The 21,643-nt window shown below is 39.4% G+C and overlaps 1 protein-coding gene across 1 annotated transcript; it reads right to left on the minus strand.

The window, feature by feature from the left end:
- Positions 1–5,948: 5,948 nt before the first annotated feature.
- LOC107141277 (UPF0561 protein C2orf68 homolog) lies at positions 5,949–8,903 on the minus strand. The gene has a single exon (XM_015484499.2). The coding sequence runs from the start codon at positions 8,840–8,842 to the stop codon at positions 8,345–8,347; it is 498 nt and encodes a 165-aa protein (XP_015339985.1). The 5' UTR covers positions 8,843–8,903; the 3' UTR covers positions 5,949–8,344.
- Between the last annotated feature and the right edge of the window lie 12,740 nt (positions 8,904–21,643).

Genomic DNA, 21,643 nt, shown 5'->3' on the forward strand with positions numbered 1-21,643 from the left:
TTTGCAATTTAGTTTGTGAATATTTTTTTAAAAATTTTATCTGTTCATTAGGGAGATTGACCTATAATTTTTCTTGGTTTGGGTCACAAAGTTATTTTAGCCCAACAAAAATTTGTTATTATTTATACCCTTAAATATATTTTGTTAATATTAACCTATATGCATTACTTAAAATATGTTATTGTATTTATATAGTCATTAAACTATACTTAGTATTTGTGCATTTTACATGTAAATCATGCCCCAATAAGGTACTGATTTTTTTAATTGAAGAACATAGTGAGCAACCAATAATAATGGAGTATTTCAGTTCCCACCATTAATTTTAGTAAGAAAGTTAGATAAGTAAAACCTAACAAAGATGTATGTCAAATAAAAATTTATCATTTCTTTCATTTTGAAAATAGACAAGTTTCATTTTGAAAACATTTCTTTGGTGAAAGTCTGTGGATGGCAGTCTGTTTTTGTCTTTCAAAAAGTAAGTTTATGAGAAACTAGTTTCCTGCCAAAATGTATACATGGGAACATGTATGGATGGATGTCCTTTAAACATCCTACTAGAAGAACTAGCCAATACAACAAAACATGAAAGGGAAATACAAGGTACAGAGATCTGGAAGAAATAAAACTATTGGCATTTGCAGATGATATAATTGTCTAATATAGAAAATCCAAGAGAATCAGAAACAACAAAAAACTCCTGGAACTAATAAATGATGACAGCAAAGTCACTGTAGTGAATAGTGAAGGTTAATACAAAATAATCAATTGCTTCCCCGTACCCCAGCAGAGAACAAATCGAATTTGAAATTGAAAACACAATACCATTTACATTAGCACTGTAAAAAAGTGAAAGACTTAGGTGTAACTCTAAAAGAATGTGCACAGGATTTATATGAAAAAAACTAAAAACCTTCAATGAAAAAAGTAAAAAAAGAGCTAAAGAAAAGAATATTTCATGTTGTTAGACAGGAAAATTCAACACTGTCATGATGTCAGTTCTCAATTTTATCGATAGATTTAATGTAATTCCAATTAAAATTCAAGCAAGTTATTTTGTGAACATTGACAAACTGATTTACAGTTTGTATATATGCAGGACAAAAGCCCAAGACTAGCCAACACAATATTGAAAGAGAAGGATAAAGTTAGAGGGCTAATAGCAACCTACCACAAAACTCACCATAAAGCTAGAGTGATCAAGACAGCATAGTATTAGCAAAAAGTACATATCAATGAAACAGAATACAGAACCCAGAAATAAAGTCACACAAACATAGTCAAGTAATCTTTGGCAAAGCAGAAGAAGTAACAACGGACTAAAAAAATAGTCTTTTCAACAAATGGTGCTAGAACTACTGGACATTTACCCACATGTGTGCACGCACACAGACACATACACAAAGTGAATCTAGAGACAACATTATGCTGTTTATAAAAAATAACTCAAAGGAGATCACAAATCTAAGTATTAAATGCAAAAGTATAAAATTGCTATAAGATAGCACAGCAGTAAACCTAGATGATCTTGGGTGATGATTGTTTTAGCTATGATGCTAAAAGCAAAGCCCATGAAAGAAATAACTTACAAGCTGGACTTTATTACAACTAAAAACTTTTACTTTGGGAAAGATAATATCAAAAGAATAAGAAGACAAGGCATAGAATGTGAGCAAAGGAATACTTGATAAAGGACTGTCAAAATATACAAAGAACTTTTAAAACCCAACAAAAGGAAACTAACGACCCAATTTAAAAATGGGCCAAACAACTAAGAGACATGTCACCAAAGAAGATATACAGATGGAAAATAGCAAATGTTCCACATGGTGTGTTTTCAGGAAAATGCTAGTTAAAACAACAAGATAGCACTATATATCTATGAGAATAGTCCAGATCCAGAACACTGGCAATACCAAGTGCCGTTGAGAATGTGAGGAACAAGAACTCTTGGTCACTGATGATGGGAATGAAAAATGTACAGCCAGTTTTAAAAGAAAGTTTGGCAGTTATTTCCAAAACTAAATATACTCTTAACCTAGGATCCAGCAGTTATGCTCCTTGCTATTTACCCAAAGAAGTTGAAAACTTATGTCCACACAAAAACCTTGCATATGTGTGTTTATGGTGGCTTCATTCATAATTGCCCAAATTGGAAGCAACCAAGATACTTCAGTGAGTAAATGGATAAGTAAACTGTAGGACATAAAGGCAGCAGAATAATCCTTAGCATTGAAAAGAAATGCATCATCAAACCATGAAAAGACAGGGAGGAAATTTAAATTCAAATTGCTCATCAAAGAAGTCAATCTGAAAAGGCTACATACCATATAATTCCAACTCTATGACATTCTGAAAAAGGAAAAACTTCAGAGACAGTAAAAGATCAGCCATAGCCAGGGTTTCAAAGGGAAAAGAAAGTTCACTAGGTAGAACACAGAAGATATTTAGGTCAGTGAAACTGCTCTTATGATACTACAGTGGCTGATATATGTCATGTTTTTCCATGTCTAGAGAATGTACAACACCAAGACTTTAGTCTAATGTAGACTGTGAATTCTGGGTGACAGTGATGTGTCAACATAAGCTCATCAATTTTAAGAAATGTACCACTCTGGTGCTAGATATTGATACTTGGGGAGGTTGCACATTTAGTTGAGAAAAGGTCAGTGAAACTGTTCATACTTTCTGTTTATTTTTCTGTAAACCCAAAACTGCACCCCCGCCACACACACCATCATTAGATTGTCTTTAAACATGTAGCTGTTTCTTCTCTGTTTTTGAGACACACTTTTCAAAAATAAGCTTCCGAGTGTTACTACATCTTTGTCAAAAACTGTGGAAAATACATCTCATATTAGAATTTTGGGATTTTTTTCACTTATGACCCACCTGAACGCTGATATTCTTGAAATATCTTCTGGGTTCTTGTATTCTCTTGAAGTTAAGAGAATACAAGAACAAAATATGAGGTTTTACGTTGATGAGTTATTTGATGATATTAATGTCAAGTTGGTTCTGAGCAATATGGATGCTAAGTTTTGGGTATCTGTGATATCATTGAAACTTTGTTCATTTATTTATTTGTTTGTTTGTTTGTTTGTTTATTGTGTGGTATTAGATATTGAACCCAGGATTTCCTGTATCCTAGATAAGTGCTTTACCACTGAGCTACATCTCCAGCCCTTTTTATTTTATTTTGAAACAGTTTCTCACTAAGTTACCCAGGCTTGCCTCAAACATGCAATCCTCCTGCCTCACATCCCCAAGATTACAGGCATGTGCCACTGTGCCTAGCAGCTAATACCATTGAAACTTGAGGCGATTCCATCTCTTTGGTCTTGGAAAATTGTAAAAATGTTTCATGTTCCATGACAGGAAACAATTGGATAACGCCACTGATTAATGCCAACTGCATTTTCATATAGTGACTTGAAATTCAGGCCATTAAAATATAAGGTATTTCTAGGAGTATCAATGTATGGCATGGGTGTAAAGCTAATTTTTTAAAGGGACTTACAACTCAACTTTATCATTTGACTTTTAAAAGCCTTCTTTTTACCCACTTATGTAAAGAAACATTAATGTGTTCCTTAAAGGCTGCTGTGAAATCACAAACAACAGGAAATGAATGAGAGGCATATTCACACCTTCTGAGTGTCTCCATCTGCATATATTTGAAAGATAATTTCTCCAGGCAAAAATTTGAATGCCTCTTCTACAGTATTTTTTTTACTCAGTCATATTAATTGTACAGATGAATAGGTTTTGCTTTGATGTTTCCATATATGTCTATACCATGCTTTTTCTTCCCATACATGCATATAGCAGCGTCTCTACTATCCCCTCCTGCCCTCACCCCCATCTTTTTCCTAATAGTTCATCTTCTTGGTTCCAGTCTTTTGGTTTGTTTGTTTGTTTACACATATGAAAGAAAACATGTAATACATTTTCGTGTCTTGCTAATTTTGCTTTACACGATAAAGTTCATAATTTCCTTAACATGATCACTTCCATCCATTTTCCTTCAGATGACATGATTTCATTCTTTGTGACTGAATAAAATGCCACAGTTTTTTAATCCATTCATCTGTTAACAGACACTAAAGCTGATTCCATACCTTGGACATTGTGAATAGAGCTGCAATAAACACGGGTTTGCAGGCATCTTTTTTTGTATGCTGACTTCATTTCCTTTGGTTATATACCCAGGAGTAGTATAGCTGGATCATATAGTGTAGGTACTTTTAGTAATTTGATGACCCTCCATACTGCTTTCCATAGTAGCTATACTAATTTACATTCCAACAGTGTACAATTTCTTTTTCTATATATATATTCTCTCCAGCATTTGTTATTATTATTATTTTTATAATAGCCATTATGACTGGGGTGAGATAGAATCTCAGTGATATTTTGATATGCATTTCTCTGATAGCTAAAGATATGAATTTTTTTGGCTGGGTGAGGAGGTGGCACACACCTGTAATCCCACAGCTTGGGAGGCTGAGGCAAGGAGGATCGTGGGTTCAAAGCCAGCCTCAGCAATATCGAGGCACTAAGCTACTCAGTGAGACTTTGTCTCTAAATAAAATACAAAATAGGGCTGAGGATGTGGCTCAGTGGTTGAGTGCCCCTGAATTCAATCCCTAGTACCCCCCACCCCAAAAAAAAGATGTGAATTTTTTCATACATTTATCACTTGTACTTCTTTTGAGAAGTGTCTGTTCAGATCATTTGCCTATTTATTTATTTATTTATTTTATTTTTTTTTGCTGTAAACATAGTTTATTGGTTTAACAAAATACTGCTTTTGAAAAGTGTCTCCCATCTGGGACTTTCAAATAATCTGTACACTGTTTTATTTACCCACAACAGCAGATACACTGGGAGCCAGAAAACACAACCAAAGCCTTTTCACACCTGGCACCTCGAAGCAGCCAGTGCAACCTGCCAGGCGGAGGAGCCCTTCACTCAGCAGGTCCTCACTTCTACCTCACTCCAACTCCTGGGGAAACTTGGGGTGGGTACCTATGGCTTCTTGGTCATGTGATTCCTGGAGGACAGGACAGGAATTTAGAGGAGTTAAAGTATGTCAAATACTGGTCAGCATCCCATGGTGATTTTCCCAAAGGCTGAGACAAGAGGGGACTCCATTCTCATTCCTCATTTGATAAGCAAAGGCCTCATTTAAATTGTGAACCATCAGGGAACCCAGCACCCTGAGTTCATGGATCTTGCCAAATTCACAGCAGGTTGGGCACTCACCACCCAAGGGCTTCCTCCTATCCTGTGGACTCATCTCCGATTGGCAGTCTCCTGTCCAGAGAGGCTCTTCCTGTGAGTGTTAGCCTACTGGCTGGTGGGGCTTGGGGTTCCCACCTCACACAGCTTTCCTTTCCTTTCCCTGTGCTGCACTCCAAGGCCTCCTGCTTGCCAGTGGGCTGCAACTCCGGCTTCACAGCTCACTGAAGCACAGTTCCAAGACCTTGCATGATGGCTACCTCCTCTTGGTAATCACCCTTTGTGGCCCAGGAAACAAAAGCTTTAAAATTCGGGCTTAACCTCAGTTAAGAACAGAGGGAGGAACACTCCATACCCAATGGACATGCCTATCAGACTTTTCTTTAAGACAGCTGAGAACATATCTACTCAAGTGAGTGTTGCTTCACTCAGGCTAAGATTGCTGCCTCAGCACTGACCGGCAGAGGGTACTCCTCTTGTGGACAGCTCTAGAACCTGTGAGAAATGCTGTGGACATGCTCCTTCAGGCAAAGCATGAGTTTCTGAAACAGGTGCAAGCTGTCTGGAGGCAGGTTTACATAAGGTGGATAGCACCATCCTGGCCCCAGATGAACCGTGGTGGCGAGCAGTGGGGGCCGAGCTCTGGGGCAGACAGCAGTATCTGCTCCAGCAGGGCAGCTCTGAAGGACCACCTCTCACTGAAGTACAGGCCTCAGCGCTTTATTTAGTCACTGCAAAAGTCATACATGTATTAAGAATGCTGTCATGGGTAGAAAATATATGTCCTTGATAAACAAAAAGTTCCTAAAGAAAAAAAGGGTAAAAGTAAGGACTTTCTATCCTCCTCTGCCTTAAGGGGCCTTTGTGAGACCCACATGACAAACACATAAAGGGACCCAACAGGCAATCACTAAACACTGCCTTCTTTTACCTCTTCCCCCTTCAAGAGACAGGAATGGTGCCATGCCCCCCGACTCCTTTTGGGGCCTTCTTTCTCTATGTTCTATCATAAAACCAGGAAACAGGCAATCAAGCTGCGAGAAGACAGATACCGCCTCCCTCCCAGGGAGGCAGACTTCCAGTGAGAGCCCATGTTTCAAGTCACATATCACTTGGAGAGTTGGAAGACTAAAAAGACTGGTCCTTTCCCTGCAGGAAGAAGTGGGTAGAGTCTGGAAGGGCCCCCTTGGCCCAGGTGCTGGATGGTAGCTGACATTCTAGGTCCAAAGGCACTTTATAGCTAGATGCATAAGTAGAGGTCAGAGACTTTCTCCTCTAAAAACAGAACTGAGCCTGGGACTAAGGTTTAAGGCACTTGGGCTAGCAATGTAGGTCTGGAGCACAGGCCCCTCTAACTTACCACCGTTACTCACTTCCCAGTGTTTCTCTGATACTGCAAGTTGTGGCTCATAGTGTTTAATGTTGTAATAGTGCAGTTGAAGTAGCTGCCTTGCCCCATTCTCCAGGGGTCAGTTTTCAGGGGTGCAGGACACAAACCAACAGTGCCCTTAGGTGTTCTTTAAGAGATGGAACAGTCAGACTGATCTTGAGATCCTGTTTGTATACAGAAACCCCTGGGGATGGGTATTTTGGTTTCAGGGACTCAGTGCTCACAGGCTCACTTACAGTCCACATTTGGAGTCACTGATGTTAGTTTGATTTGCTGGGAAACCGAGGTGCTTTGGAGCTTCAGTGCACAGGATGTCTTGTAGACTTTAGACCTTAGCCTCCCCACCTCCTCCCCACCTCCCAAAGTGGTGCTGGGGACTGAACCCAGAGCCGGGTGCATGCTAGGCAGGTACTCTACCACTGAGCTGCACCCCTCAGTCCTCTTGTCTAACCCTGTGTTAGAATGGAGTTCAGTAACAGTGTGCTTGCCTAGCATGCAAGAGGCCCTGGGTTTGATTCCTGGGACCATTCCAAAAAATAAAAATTCTCTACATACAGCATATTGGCAGAAGGCTTTATAAACCCTGGCTCTCCCTAAGGTCTCTGCTACCAGAGCACAAGGTTCTCTAATCAAAATTCTCAAAAAATTTCAAGATAATAGGCCAGCCAAATGGGCCAACATACTATTACTGGGGCTCTACAAGACTCTTAGTTGTATATTTTTTGGAGGTAGGAAAGGAAAACACGTGGGGCAGATAAGGGGCTAATTTTACTTTTTCTAGTATGGGCTTTCTTCAGGACTTTTTTTTTTTTTTTTCTGGCTACTGGGGCTCTAAACTTATGCTGATTTCCACTTTGCACATACATTCAAAACTGTTCTGGACTTTAATACCTTGTTTTGACAATTCCCCTTTAGTCTGAACAGAGAATAGTCTATTCACAACTGGGGATGGGATCAAAAGCTGGAATTGCTTAACTCTAACTAAAGCAGGATTCACTGAGATCCCCAGATTTTACAACAGCATCTTTTTCCTAGGTGGCCTATCTAAACAGCGCAAAGCAGTGGAGCATGGGAAGAAGTCATGCAAGGGGAAGAGAACAAGCTTCCAAGCAGGCCTCTCCCATCTTACTGGTGCCAGAAATATTCGGAGAACTTGTTAGAAAGGTAGATGCCCAGAACTCCCCACCAGCAAAGCCCTTAGTTGTGGAGATGCATAGTCATGTCAAGAGATGGGGTGAAAGGAACTGATGGGTTCTACCTGAGGCAAAAAGAACAAAACTTAAGGGGGGGGGGGGGTCTAGGAAACTATGGTGGAAGCAGAAACATGAAAGAAAATGATAAAGTAACAAACACGGCTCATGGCGTGAGTGGTCAGGCATATGACCTCAGTGAGAGAGCAAGCGTATTGGCAAAAGGCTTTATAAACCCTGGCTCTCCCTAAGTTCTTAGCTTCAAGAGCACCAGGTTCTCTAATCAAAATTCTCAAAAAATTCCAAGACAATAGGCCAGCCAAATGGTCAACATACAAGAAAGAATTGCTGCAAGGGAGGTGGGCTAGGTGTAGCCCTGCAACACCCCTGTGGAGGCAGCAGCTTATAAGGGTCTCAAGGTCAGACAGACAAGTCCTAGCACCGCAATGTAGGGTGGGCTCCCTAGTTAGAATTCATCCAAGTGCAGGAGTCTGGCCTGGAGAGAATGCCTTCCACCTGGTCAGTGTCGGCTCTGGCGTTTGGCAATCTCCTCCTGGATACGCAACTTGAGGGCCTCTCGCATGGGCAGATCCAGAGGTGTGTGTGCTGACACTTCCTCACTCACCCTTCCTGGGTCATCGTCCTGATACACGATAACTGATGTGACCTCTCCATTGTCCGACTCGTATTCTAAGCAGAAGAGCTGATGGCCAGAAGGCTCCAGCTCGGAGCCACCACTACTGCTGCTTTCACCGGACTCCTCACAGTCTGGGTTGCCTGGGTGGGTAGAACCATCTCGGCGCCGCGGCAGGTACACCTGCAGGTCGGGCTTGCGCGGCCGCGTGGGCGCGGGCGTGTGCCGCCTCCTCGCCTTCTCCTTGGCCTGCTTCACCTTCTTGTCATAGTCGTCCCAAGCGATCTGGTTCCGTCGTATGTGGTGCACGAAGCCGTGGCTCATGTCCAGCTGCCCGCCGGGCCGGCAGCAGAGCCTCGGCCCGGGGCCCGGCACCGCCTCCATTCGGAATGGCGCGGTGTGGAGCCACCACCGGCCGTCAATGGTCCAGCCGCGGCCCCGATCCATTTGCCTATTTATTGAATGAATTATTGTTTTGGGGAAATTTTTTTCGTTCTTTTGCCTTCTGGATATTAGCCCTCTGTCAGATAAATAGCTGGCAAAGATTTTCTCACATATTATAGATTGTCTCTTTCCTCTGATGATTGTTTCTTTTAATGTTCAGAAGCTTTTTAATTTGATATAATCCTATTTGTCAATTTCTGCTTTTATTTCCTGAGCTATCGGGGCCAAATAGGAAAGAGCATATCTTGAATGAGACCTTGTGAATAGGTGGCTGGTATTAGATTTCTGGATGGCTGCCTCCATTTTTGCCAGGTCACCTTGTAAAATGAGTGAAACCTATTATGCCAAGAATGTCAGGTTTCCCAGAACTTGCAATGGTAAGAAATGTGGGCAAGCTGTGAACTCTCTCTGTATTAAAATGACAGCAATACAGTTCACTCAACTGCTTTTGCCATAATAACCATAAGCAAGAAAAACTAAGCAGTAGTTTTTAAGAAGGTTAGACAGTATGGAAGGAGAGTAGTGAGGATACCATTTGTGAAAATGGAATAGCTTAGAGATAAAAAAAAATACTCCTGGCATATACACAGAATAGCAAAAGGAATGAATCAATCATCAGAACCAGTATTTATTGCCTGCCTTCTTTGTGCAAAGTGGTTCCAGTTCTCATAGCACTTGCATTGGTCATGAAAATCAAAGTTAACTTCATCTCACATCCCAGCTACTCAGGAAACTGAGGCAGGAGGATGGCAAGTTCAAGTCAGTATGGGCAACTTAGCCAGACCCTGTCTTAAAATAAAAAATAAAAAGGGCTGGGGATGTAGCTTAGTAGTAGAGTGCCCCTGGGTTCAATTCCTAGTACTGGAAAAAATGAAAAATCTAGGAACTGTGGTGATAGCTCAGTGGTACTGCACTTATCTTATCCTAGCCGAGGGAGACCTGCCACTCTAGTAAAAGTTAGAAGGGTACACAAAAGGAAATTGTCATTAAGGAAAATAGTCACAAACAGGATATTTTAAACAGAAAGAGAGGGAGAGCTGTAGAAAGCTAGTTTTTTTTACTACTGGGAAAAAAAGTTTATTGCAAGGGCTAGTCTAAGAAAAAAACAAATAAAAGCCACCTAATTTACTGAAATATTTAGTGAAACATTAACTAAAACATTTACTTGTTGCAGCCACTGGTTGTCTTAAGTATTAGGACACACAAAAGAAAGACATGACTCTACCTTCGTCTAATTCTATAAACCAGTGCAGTTGAATAAATCACTTTCAAAGAATGCTATTGTACATTGCCCGTCACATGTGACTCGACTGTACATGCAAGTGGAGTTGGTGTGTGAGTCAGGTTCACCACACCCTGATAAAAAGATGAAGCTGCAATTGCTTATGTCACAGAAAGCTCCATTATGAGCTCCTGGCTCCGGAAAGAAGGTGTGCCTCAGACCTGATTGAATTCTCAGAAGACAGGGCGAGGAAGTTGGAAATGCTTTTCTAGGGGACTGGACTGATGAGGCAGACAGTCACTGATCCACAAGAAACAAAGAGTCTTTGATTTCAGACCAGCCTTGAGGCCACACTTGCTAGAGCTTCTTTGACTTAGTTTGCCCTGATTAGCAGATAAAGTTCAGGTCACCTCTTCTCACCATCAGCAAGCATGCATGCAGAGACAGGGACTCCTGAAGAGTGCTTTCCCGGAAGCAGTAGAGAAGTGGTAAATAAATCATGCTTTTTATTTCTTTGCTTGTTTTTTCCACACCAAGTGAATGACAAAGCAGTATTGCCCCTGTAGTTTTATAAACCTTCAAAAACATCACTTCTAAGTGGGGGGAGGGGTGAAGAACTGATCGGTTAGTATTCCAGTTAAACTAAATTACAAAAGTTCAGACTTCTTTTTCATAAAATCTTTCATCCTTATTTCCTGGCTTAAAAAAAAAAAGTTTTCTTTCTGATTGATTTGATATCCACATTAATGGAGAGCACCTTGAAACCTTTCACAAAGATTTCACCTTCAAAAACAAAAGAGAATAAAAATAACAGATCTCACCTCAACACACTGTCTCACACTGGAGACATTGGTTTTATCAAAATTACCTAGAGTAGATGATGACTTAAGTGGATGTGAATCTTCTCTACCTGCTATTTTCTGCAAAAAAAAAAAAAAAGGAGTTTACTTATTCTTCCTTCCAGCTCATCTTTGGTACCCATAAAGATGATATGACAAATATGCACACAACTTTGTCAGAAGCACTAATGTGGTTTATCAGAGGCCAAGGCATAGAGAGAGCCTGGGTGTGGCATACATGAGCAAGCTGGGTGTCGAGTCAATGAAAGATAGTGACTAAATGAAGAATCATGGAGAAAAGCCATGAGCCTACAATTCTTGACAAATGCACATATAAAAGTTACACTGGCATAAATCAAAGATAGGCCTACACAAGTGGAGGTGTAAGATTTTAGGCTAGATTTAGGGTCAAGACTTTCAGTAAAATGATCTTATCCTAGCTGGGAGAGACCTGCCAGTCTGGTAAAGGTAAGAAGGGTACACAGAAGGAAATTGTCATTTTGGAAAATAGTCACAAGCAGGATATTTTAATCAGAAAGAGAGGGAGAGATCTGGAAAGCTCTCAGTCTTTTAGGGAGTCAACTTCAAGAAACTAAGATAAATCCACAAGTCTACTCTCTTCTACATTTGGATTAGTTCCCAACATTTTATTCTTTATGTTTGTGAAATACTGCTGAGAATTCCTTTAATGTGAGGTTTTAGTTTGGGGCTGGCATCACTTCCTTTGGGACACCTTCATCCTTGTATCACAGTCACTTTCCTGATTGATGTGGATAAACATGCATTATCTCTGGGGGTCTCTCGAGCATCGTCAGTGTCCATAGTCCCACTTTCTTTTCCTTTGTTATTTCATTTTCAATGGATTTGAATTTTTGTCACTTACGGTCTCCTTGCTGCACTGTCTTTTTTCTTGGGTCGTTCTCTCTTTCAGTGATCCATTTTTGTGAAATGTCACGTGGGTTTTTCTTTTTCTTTCTTTCTCTTTTTTCTTTTCTTTTGTAACTGAGAATTGAATTCTGGGGCATCCCCAGTCCTTTTTTGTATATTATAGAGACAGAGAGAATCTCAATGAATTGCTAACTGCTTTGCTAAATTTCTGAGGCTGGCTTTGAACTCAAGATACTCCTGCCTCAGCCTCCTGAGTCACTGGGCTTACAAGTAGGCACCACTGCGTCCGAATTATGTGAGCGTTTCATTAGGAGACAAGGAGGCAGCACAGCTGCACTCTTTGCTGTGTGTGTGTGTGAACTGAATAATAATTATGCAGTTTATACCTGGTTAATATGTCCTGGTAACTGAAACTGAAACCTGGTGGTGTTATTCAGATAAATCGTAGTAACCTAAATCCATGCACATCACAACTATGCAAAGGGAAGACTGCTTGTATATGCAAAGAACTTATAGTGGAACTGTCCATGTGCTCCTTGGCCTAGTTTAAGTTTTTGTATGCTTGTGAAATTTGCTTTGAGGCTCTTTTACAATTGAGGGGTTTTGTTTCCATTTGTTTGGAATGATTTTATTATTAATTCAAAATGAAGAAGAATTGCTGGCCTTACATATTCTTTATCTTGGTGAGCTAGTGTGTGTTGCATGGTTCCCTGCATTAAAGTAAATTAATCTCAGTAATTATCCAGAAAGGTTTGGTCCACCATGAAGATAAGACTTGGATTCGGAATCTAGGCAAAAGTTTCTTATTCCCACAAAGTCCTCACAAAAAGAAAAATGTCTGAAATTTTCGGCTTCCCATTTGTTATAGGGAAGTCTTTTTCTTTCTAGCAATTATGTAGGATCACTCAGGATCATACAAATGCCTAGCTAACATTTTACCTACTCTCAAATTATTATTGGTTTTACACAAAAATTGGACACTTTTCTTAAACAAACATATATTTTATGCTTCAGAAATATTAAGTGTTCTTGAAAGCCTAAAAAAAGCATGTGTTCTACCTACTATCCTGAGAGATTTCCTCCAAAAAGGATTATTTAATTTTGACCAGCCTAATTCCTCTGTCACTTTGACATTACAATATCCAATTCCTATGACTACCATATAATTTTTTGTGTCTATCTCTTTGGTTTTCTTTCACTTGCAGATCTTCCAAAGAGCTCACTGACATGCTACCTATAAGATCTGGACTTTACAAGAGGAACAAAGACAACTTTGCAAACATAGGTATGTTTTTGCTTATTAAAAACATTTTTTACATCTCTAAGATTTATTTCAGTCATTTAATAGTTTTCATTGTATTCAAACAAATAAAATGTTTGTTTCATTATTGGTTTAGTTGTATTAAGTAGTTCAATACTTCCTAACAAATAAGGAAGAAATATGTACCTCAAATAAGCCATGGCTGTAGATATAATAAATTATTTTGACAAAAAAGGGAATATTTTAAAAATACTTGGGGACAGTAAATCCTTTTTCTGTGGTGTTTAATTTATTTTATGAACTGGCCTTTTGTCAAGAGTCCCCTTTTAATCTTTTGTCTAAATAGTCATATGGTCATATGTCTAAATATGTTCATGATATTTCCTTATTATGATCACATTTCTAGTTTTCCTTACTCGTAAATATGTACTTTACTTATATACTATTTATTTATTTTTTTGCTACCATTTGTTATAGGGATTGAACCCAGGAGTGCTTGACCACTGAGCCACATCCCCAGTCCTTTTGATGTTTTATTTTGAGACAGGGCCTCTCTAAGTTGCTTAGGGCCTCACTAAATTACTGAGGCTGGCTTAGAATCTGCCATCTGCCTGCCTCAGCCTCCTGGGATTACAGGGTCCAACCTCAGCGTAGCATTTGCTTAAGTGCTTTTAATGAACATCTCCTCACTCTCAATATCCCTCCCCTCCTTTTCCTTTCCAGAAGTTGTCAGATCTTTTCCTTACGCCCTAAAATAACTTCCCTGGTTCTTTCTCCTTTTCAACCTCTCAGAATGCCACTCATTTCTTCACTGAAACCCTAAGAATAATCAGACTCTTAACAAATGCCTTTAAGTGAGATGTAAAAACCATTGTCCTTTAGTAAAAATAGTGTATACAATCAGAAAGGACCGAAATATTTTCAGGTGAGTTTATAAACTGAAAAGAAAGTAAGTACAGACTTTTACTTGAAGGTGCCTATCTCTGGGCTTTTTTTTTTTTTTTTCCTGATTAGACCTATATGACAGCAGAATGCAGAGAGATGAAAATGTGTGCTCCATTCATCTGGGGCTTTTACAAACAATGGCTCCATTAAGCTTTGACTGTGTCTGGCTAACTATCTGGATTATGTCCACAGGCAGTTTGTATATTTCAGCTTCACCAGGAGCTGCTTGCTATCAAGTTACTTGAGCTGAACTCACCAGAAGAAATTGATTTTTCCAACACTTTTATTAAAATAAAAGAATTTGCATTTTCAAAAAAATTATAATTATTAATTATACTGTTATTTATTTATTTATTACTAAAAAACAAAACAACAACTATGAAAAACACTTTAGGGAGGGTGAAGCAGGAGGACAGCTTGTGTCAAGAGTTCAAGACCAGACTGGGCACCACCCTGTCCCAAAAACCAAACCAAACAAAAAATCTAGCCCCTCCCATTCTCTAGAACACCAGTCAGGGTTGGGGGTACAGCATTGAGTATGATAGTTAAGCTCCTTGTCCTCATGAAACTTACAGTGTTTTTAAGTTAATATCCTAACATTTTTCATTTGATTTTCTGTCAGTCTGTATCCTTTCTTTGTGTTACATGGTATATAATTAGTTTCAAAATTAAAGGAATGGAAATGAATGTTCTTAGAATCTCATAATACCCCCTGAGATAATTAGAATAGGGTTGCCAGATAAAATATAGAATTGTCTGTTAAATTTAAATTTCAGGGGTGGAGATTGTAGCTCAGTGGTAGAGCATTTGCCTAGTAGGTGTGAGGCACTGGGTTTGATGGCTCCTCAGCACCACATAAAAATAAATAAATAAAATAAAGGTCTCATATCCATCTACAACTAAAATTAAATAATTAATAAAGTAATTTAAGTAAAAAAATAAGTAAATAAATAAATAAAGTTAAATTTTAGGTAAATAACAAATAACTTTTTATTTGTTCTAATTAGTTTTACATGACAGTAGAATGCATTTTGACACATCATACATAAATGGAATATAATTTCTCATTCTTCTGGTTGTACATGATGTAGAATCCTACCTGTCATGTAGTCATATATGTACATAGGATAATAATGTCTAATTCATTCTACTATTGTTCCTACCCTCAAGTCCCCTCCTTTGCCTTCACTCCCCTCTACCCAATCCAAAGTAATTCTATTATTCCCTAGCTCCCCACCTTATTGTCAATTAGCATCTGCATATCAGAGAAAATGTTCACCCTTTGGTTTTGGGGGGATTGGCTTGTTTCACTTAGCATGATATTTCCAGCTTCATCCATTAATCTTCAAATGCCATCATTTCATTCTTCTTTAAGATTAATATTCCATTGTGTATATATACCACATTTTCTTTATCCATTCATCTGCTGAAGGACACTAGATTGGTTCCATAGTTTAGCTACTGTGAGTTGAGCTGCTATAAACACTGATGTGTCTTCGTCATTGTAGTATGCTAACTTTAAGTCCTTTGGGTAAAAACCGAGGAGTGGGATTGCTAGGTCAAATGGTGATTCCATTTCATGTTTTTTGATGAATCTCCACACTGCTTTCCATAATGGTTGTACCAATTTGCAGCCCCACCAGCAATGTATGAGTGTACCTTTTCCCCCACATCCTCGCCAACATTTATTTTTGCTTGTATTCTTGATAATTGCCATTCTGACTGGAGTGAGATAAAGTCTTAAGAGTAGTTTTGATTTGCATTTCTCTAATTACTAGAGAAGTAGAAAATTCTTTCATATCTTTGCTGATCAATTGTATTTTTTCTTCTGTGAAGTGTCTGTTCAGTTTCTTAGCCCATTTATTGATTGGGTTATTTGGTTTTTAGTATTAGTTTTTTTGAGTTCTTTATATCCTGGAGATTGATGCTCTATCTGAGAAACATGTGGTAAAGAATTTCTTCCATTCTGTAGTCTCTCTTTGCACATTATTATTTCTTTTGCGGAAAAGAAGCTTTTTAGCTTGAATCCATCCCATTTATTGATTCATTTGGAAAAATAACAGACCTAGAATAGCCAAAGCAATCCTTAGCAAGAAGAGTGAAGAAGGAGGCATCACAAAACCAGACCTTAAACTATACAACAGAGCCATAATAACAAAAATGGCACAGTATTGGCACTTAAAAAGACACATAGACCAATGGAACAGAATAGAAGACACAGAGACAAACCCACAGAAATACAGTTATCTCATACTAAGACAAAGGTGCCAAAAACATTCACTGGAGAAAAGACAGCCTCTTCAACAAATGGTGCTGGGTTAACAAAATGAAGTCAAACCCCTATCTCTCATCCTGCATGAAACTCATCTCAAAGTGGGTCAAAGACTTAGGCATGAGAACAGAGACCCTGTGCCTAATAGAAGAAAAAGTAAGCCCAAATCTTCACAGTGTCAGCCTAGGATCTGACTTCCTTAAGAAGACACCTAAAGCACAAGAAGTAAAATCAAGAATCAATAAATGGGATGTATTCAAACTAAAAAGCTTCTTCCCAGCGAATGAATAACTTTTATGGATATCATATGAAATATTTAGATTTATCCTAAATTAGACATACTTAAATTTGGCCACCCTAAATTGAGAATGTCTAGACACTGACAAGGCAAGGAGAATTGTATTCAAAACACAAAGAGTCAGGAATATATTTACAAAAAGCAGATCTAGTCCACATGGGTGTTGAACTAGACAAAGGAAAGATGGCTCTGTGGTTTATTTGAGGGGGGTACATCAAATGCAGGGATAAGGTTTCAGGGGTAGAGTCTTGCTTCATGGGGTCTTGCAGTCAGCAGGTTAATTGACATCTTGGCAGATCACACCCATCTCTGGGGCTGGGTGGGACACAGCAGAGAGCAATAGAAATTCACACCGTCCCTGGGCAATTGACCAGAGAAAATATCCACTGGTCATTCCCACACACCAGATGTTTCTATCCACTAGGTTTCGATGTGTGGGGACCCACACGTAACCCATGGATGGCTCATGACAGTTGTGGGCATTGATTTTGAATTAGCAGATGAACAATTTTTATTCTAATTCTAGGACTTTCACCTATTGCCCACATTATGAGACAGTCACTAATACTTGCAATGACACACCACATTTTTTTCTTTTAATTGGTTTGTTATTTCATTATTATCTAACTTCCTTTTGTGAAAGGCAAATTTAGAAATTTGTTCATTCCAACAGTTTCACTTAAAACCAAAGGATTAAAATAAATTAGATTATTTATTCACAGTCTAGAATCAAAAGAACATTTAAAGCTCAAGTTGATATAATAGATGCTACTGCTTCTATATAAACAGTCTTTTCTATAGTCTTTGCTCTTGGAATACTTAAACACATTCCAAGTTTTCTTTTAATTCATTTGTGTTTTCTGCTTGACTGAAAGCAACAGTGGGCCTATACATAATCCTTGGCACTCTCTCACCCAAAATAAAATCACTGAAAGCCTCATATTCACACTAAGCTAGGTCTTATGAAACACCTTGGCTACTTTAGACATTTGGAAATATCAGACAACGCTAAAATAGCTATTGGAGCTAAAAAGTGCTATTACACTTTGATAAACAAGAGTTATAAGACAGAGCATTGTATTTAGGTTTGTGCAAGAGTTTGGGGGAAAATAGGCAGGGTCCAAAACCACACAGATTCCACCTGTGTTTTAAGTGGAAGAAGTGTATGAAGTCAGCTGAGATTTCAGCTGAAGATTCACTGGTGAAGCTTAATTGGGGGCCATAATCCAAGAGACTGGAGTTGAAAAGGGCAAAGTTATTGACAGGGTGAAGTTCATTGGCTTAGCCTTCCCTGAGGACAGGCTCAGGGAACGCTGAGAACATAGTTAGCAAGGCATACTGAAACATTCTTGGGGAAAATAACACAACCAGATAAGCAGAAACCAAGGTCTAGCTCTGAATAGTACCAAGTATCAGTCCACATGAGTTATTTTGATAAAAGGCAATGTTTACCTTAGACCTTTCCTCGGGGTGGCTGCCGGGTTTCTGTTCTCGCGACTAAAAGGCTCAGGGGTCACTCTAGTTAAACTGGGCTAACTGGGCTGCATGAAATAACCACACAAGAGACACAAATACCTTTATCTTTGGGGTTGCTGTGATGGCTCCTCTGACCTTAAGGGTCCACAGAAAGAGAGAGCGGGAGCACACGCTGACCCCTTTTATTGAGGAGAAGCTATTCAAATGAGGCAAGGGGTCAGGTTTCAGGGGGCTGAGTCTATCTTCATGATGTCCACTGTCAGCAGGTTGACTGACACCTGGGTAGGCCACACCCAAGGGCACAGTAAGAGGAGGGGACACACACAAGGCACTTCCATGGAAGATTCTATCCTAAACAGGGCAAGGGGTTATATTACAAAGGAACAGGTGAGCATAGCTTCACCCATGGGGCTGTAGCAAGACACACCGATTTCTGTGACTGAGCGCTTCAGCACCCAGTTGGGGAGTGTAACTCAGTCACCAGTAAGGTTGGCCTCCCACAGGTGGCCAGGTTAAGTCTTCCACATCTTCCTTAGATAGCTCTGTTGCTATGTCAATATTTCCAGGACTGTGTTTGCTAAGACAGATCAGTAGCTGTATTTTCAAACTCCTAAGCCCTAACTCTTGTGTTGGATAAAGATGTTAAGCCTTGGGACCTTAGCAGGGACTCTCTTGGAGGCCAAGTGCTCTGATTTCCTTTTAGTCTCCTTAGTGGTACTTTTCTTCTGGCCCCACCCTACCCCCAACATCCTGTACAAAGGGTCAGGTTTATGAAACTGGACTTCTTATCAGAGTTTAGATGCACGTTGCCTTTAAAAGTGTCTCAGAATCAGAAACAATTACTCTGTGCAATTGTATTTGGCTCTAAAATGCAATGTGTGTTTAGGAATTGCTCTTACTGGAAATAGATCTATGGAGGTAGATTGGTGTTGATATAAACATTCTCAATCACTGGGGAAAATATCTAGGAACATTTCTTTTACTGTGTCCTTATCAAAGATTTTTAAACTGCTGAAATCTAATCTTAGGTTCCTAAGCATTCCTAGGGTAAGCCATATACAAGTGTAATTTAATTCTGCTGTATTATCAGGCTATCTAATGTCAGCTAAGTGATTCTCAACCTGGAAATTTGGAAATTAGTGAGAGGTGTTTTTGCTTTTGCTTTTGGGCTATCACAATGGCAGAGGAGCAATATTGGTATTGAATGGACAAGAGCCAGCGATGCTGAACTTCCTATAATACACAGGACAAGATCCTTGCACAACCAAATTTCACAGGATTCCCCCAGAACTAGAATAATTGACAATACATGTGGTGATCTATTTTTGACATCCCAGTTGTAATTCCATTAGTAGCTGTGCCAAACTTGTTTCTGTTCTTCTCAAATCCACTGTTACTACAGATCATATCCTTGCTTCCTCTGATTCTTCATGTTAGTCAACAAAAACAAATTCCCTCCATCTCTCCCTTACTATCTTTATTTGTGCCTACACCATTCTCCTTCCTGTCCTCTAAAAGGAGTCCTTCATCTTCTTTCTAAAGATAACAACAGATCCATCCAAGGCTTTAGTTCAATTCCACCCCATCCCATCCCATCCCATCTCATCCCATCCCATCTCATCCCACTCCATCTCATCCCACTCCATCTCATCCCATCTCATCCCATCCCATCCCATTCCATCTCATCCCACTCCATCTCATCCCATCTCATCCCATCCCATCCCATCTCATCCCACCCCAGCCCATGTGTTGTAGTCTGCATCTTCAGTGTCCTCCAAGTCTTATGTGTGAAAGACTAGGTTTCCAGCTTCTGGCACTACTGAGAAATGGTGGAATCTTTAGGAGGTAGGACCAGTGGGAGGAAGTCTCTGGGGGTGGGGGATGCTCTTGAAGGGGATGCTGGAATTCCAGCCACATTCTCTCTCTTTGCTTTGCAAACTAATCTTCTGTGTGCTTCTGTCATTGATGTTCAGCTTCAGCACAGGCCCCAAGCATGAACCAAAATAATCCTTTCCTTATTTTAAGCTGTTATCTCATGTATTTTGTCACAGCAATAGAATGCTGACTAGCACATCACACCATGGCATTCCATCGCCAGCTCTCACATCTTTAATGCTTTGCCAGTGTTTAAGTACTCCTGCCCCAAATATAAAATGAAAGCAAAACCAAAAACTCTTAAATCAGCTACTTACCCTGTCAAATTTTAATGTTCCCTGTAATTTCTTCAGTGTAGGACTCAACATTTGTTTTTTCATCATCCACAGCCCCCAAATTCCTTCTAATCTGGTTTCCACCCCCTATTTCTGCTCTTTTCAATGACCAGTCACCAGAAGTACTTAGTCTTTGTCACTCTTCAGATTCCTTGAATTTCTCTGCAAAATTAGATCCTTGCTAACCCCCTCATTAAAGATCATTCCTCGTCCCTTTGCTTTATTTTACTCTGGATAAGCTCCTTCATTTAGCTACCTCTAGTTTAGTATTTCCCTATTTGAATATACCCACATTCTGGTTATTCCATTGATGGAGTTCCTTTTTCTCATCCTCTTCCCATGTATTGGATACGGGAGTTGGCTGACCTTCACTGACCAGCCTTAGCCTTCATTTCAACTAAGTGAATGTTTGTCAAATCTACAAACTGGGCTAGCCGTAACCCCTGTCTTGAACTTCAAGCCAGACTGCCAACTGCATGACAGATTTTTCCATCTGGATGGCCTGCTGCCATTTCTTTGATTCAACAAAATGAAATCCAAAGCCTTTTGGTGTATTTTTCTTCTTCCCTTTTGCTTTTGCCATGCTGGGAATTGAGCTGAGGGCTTTGTGCATACTAGGCAAGTGTGTGCCCTATCACTAAGCACCACCACCCCCAGTCCTGGCATATTTTTTAACAGCACTTTAAGTTTGGTGAACACTTTTATACATGACTGTCTCCACTATCTGGCGGAGAACTCCTTAAAAACATGGATGGTTTCTTATGTATTCTTTTGACTCTGGCATCTAGCCTAGTGCTTTAAAAATGTTACTTGAAGGATAAATGAGAATGAGTGAAGATTTGAAATTCCTTTTGTTAATAGACTATGCCTTTCATAACTGAGGCCCAGTGCCTAGCACAGTGCTTGGCCAAACCATAGGCATCAATCAGTAAGTATTTCTTGAGTGAATCTGTCTTCTTTTCTTTCGAAACCAGCATCTTGTTTTTGTCCCTATTACTGTCAGTGATACTACCATTTTTATAATAACCCAGGTTGCAAACCGGGTTCTTCTCCAGTTCTTCCCTGGACACAAAAATCAATGAATCTCTATGTCTATTAAGTCTACCTCACAGACTTTAAATATTCCCCTTGTATTTCATTTTCACTATGACCATGCTAATATGTATTTTCATTTACATCACTAAGTCTTCCCACTAAAAATTCACCAGAGATTCAAAGAAGATATTTAAAGAAAAAAATAAATAAAATAAAGACCTCTCCAGGAGAAATAAGATTAAAACATGTATACTGGATCAGATTAAGGTCAGTTCTTTTACTGAGTATCCTCTGC

Source organism: Marmota marmota, unplaced genomic scaffold (genome assembly GCF_001458135.2).
Source record: "Marmota marmota marmota unplaced genomic scaffold, marMar, whole genome shotgun sequence".
NCBI lineage: Eukaryota > Metazoa > Chordata > Mammalia > Rodentia > Sciuridae > Marmota > Marmota marmota.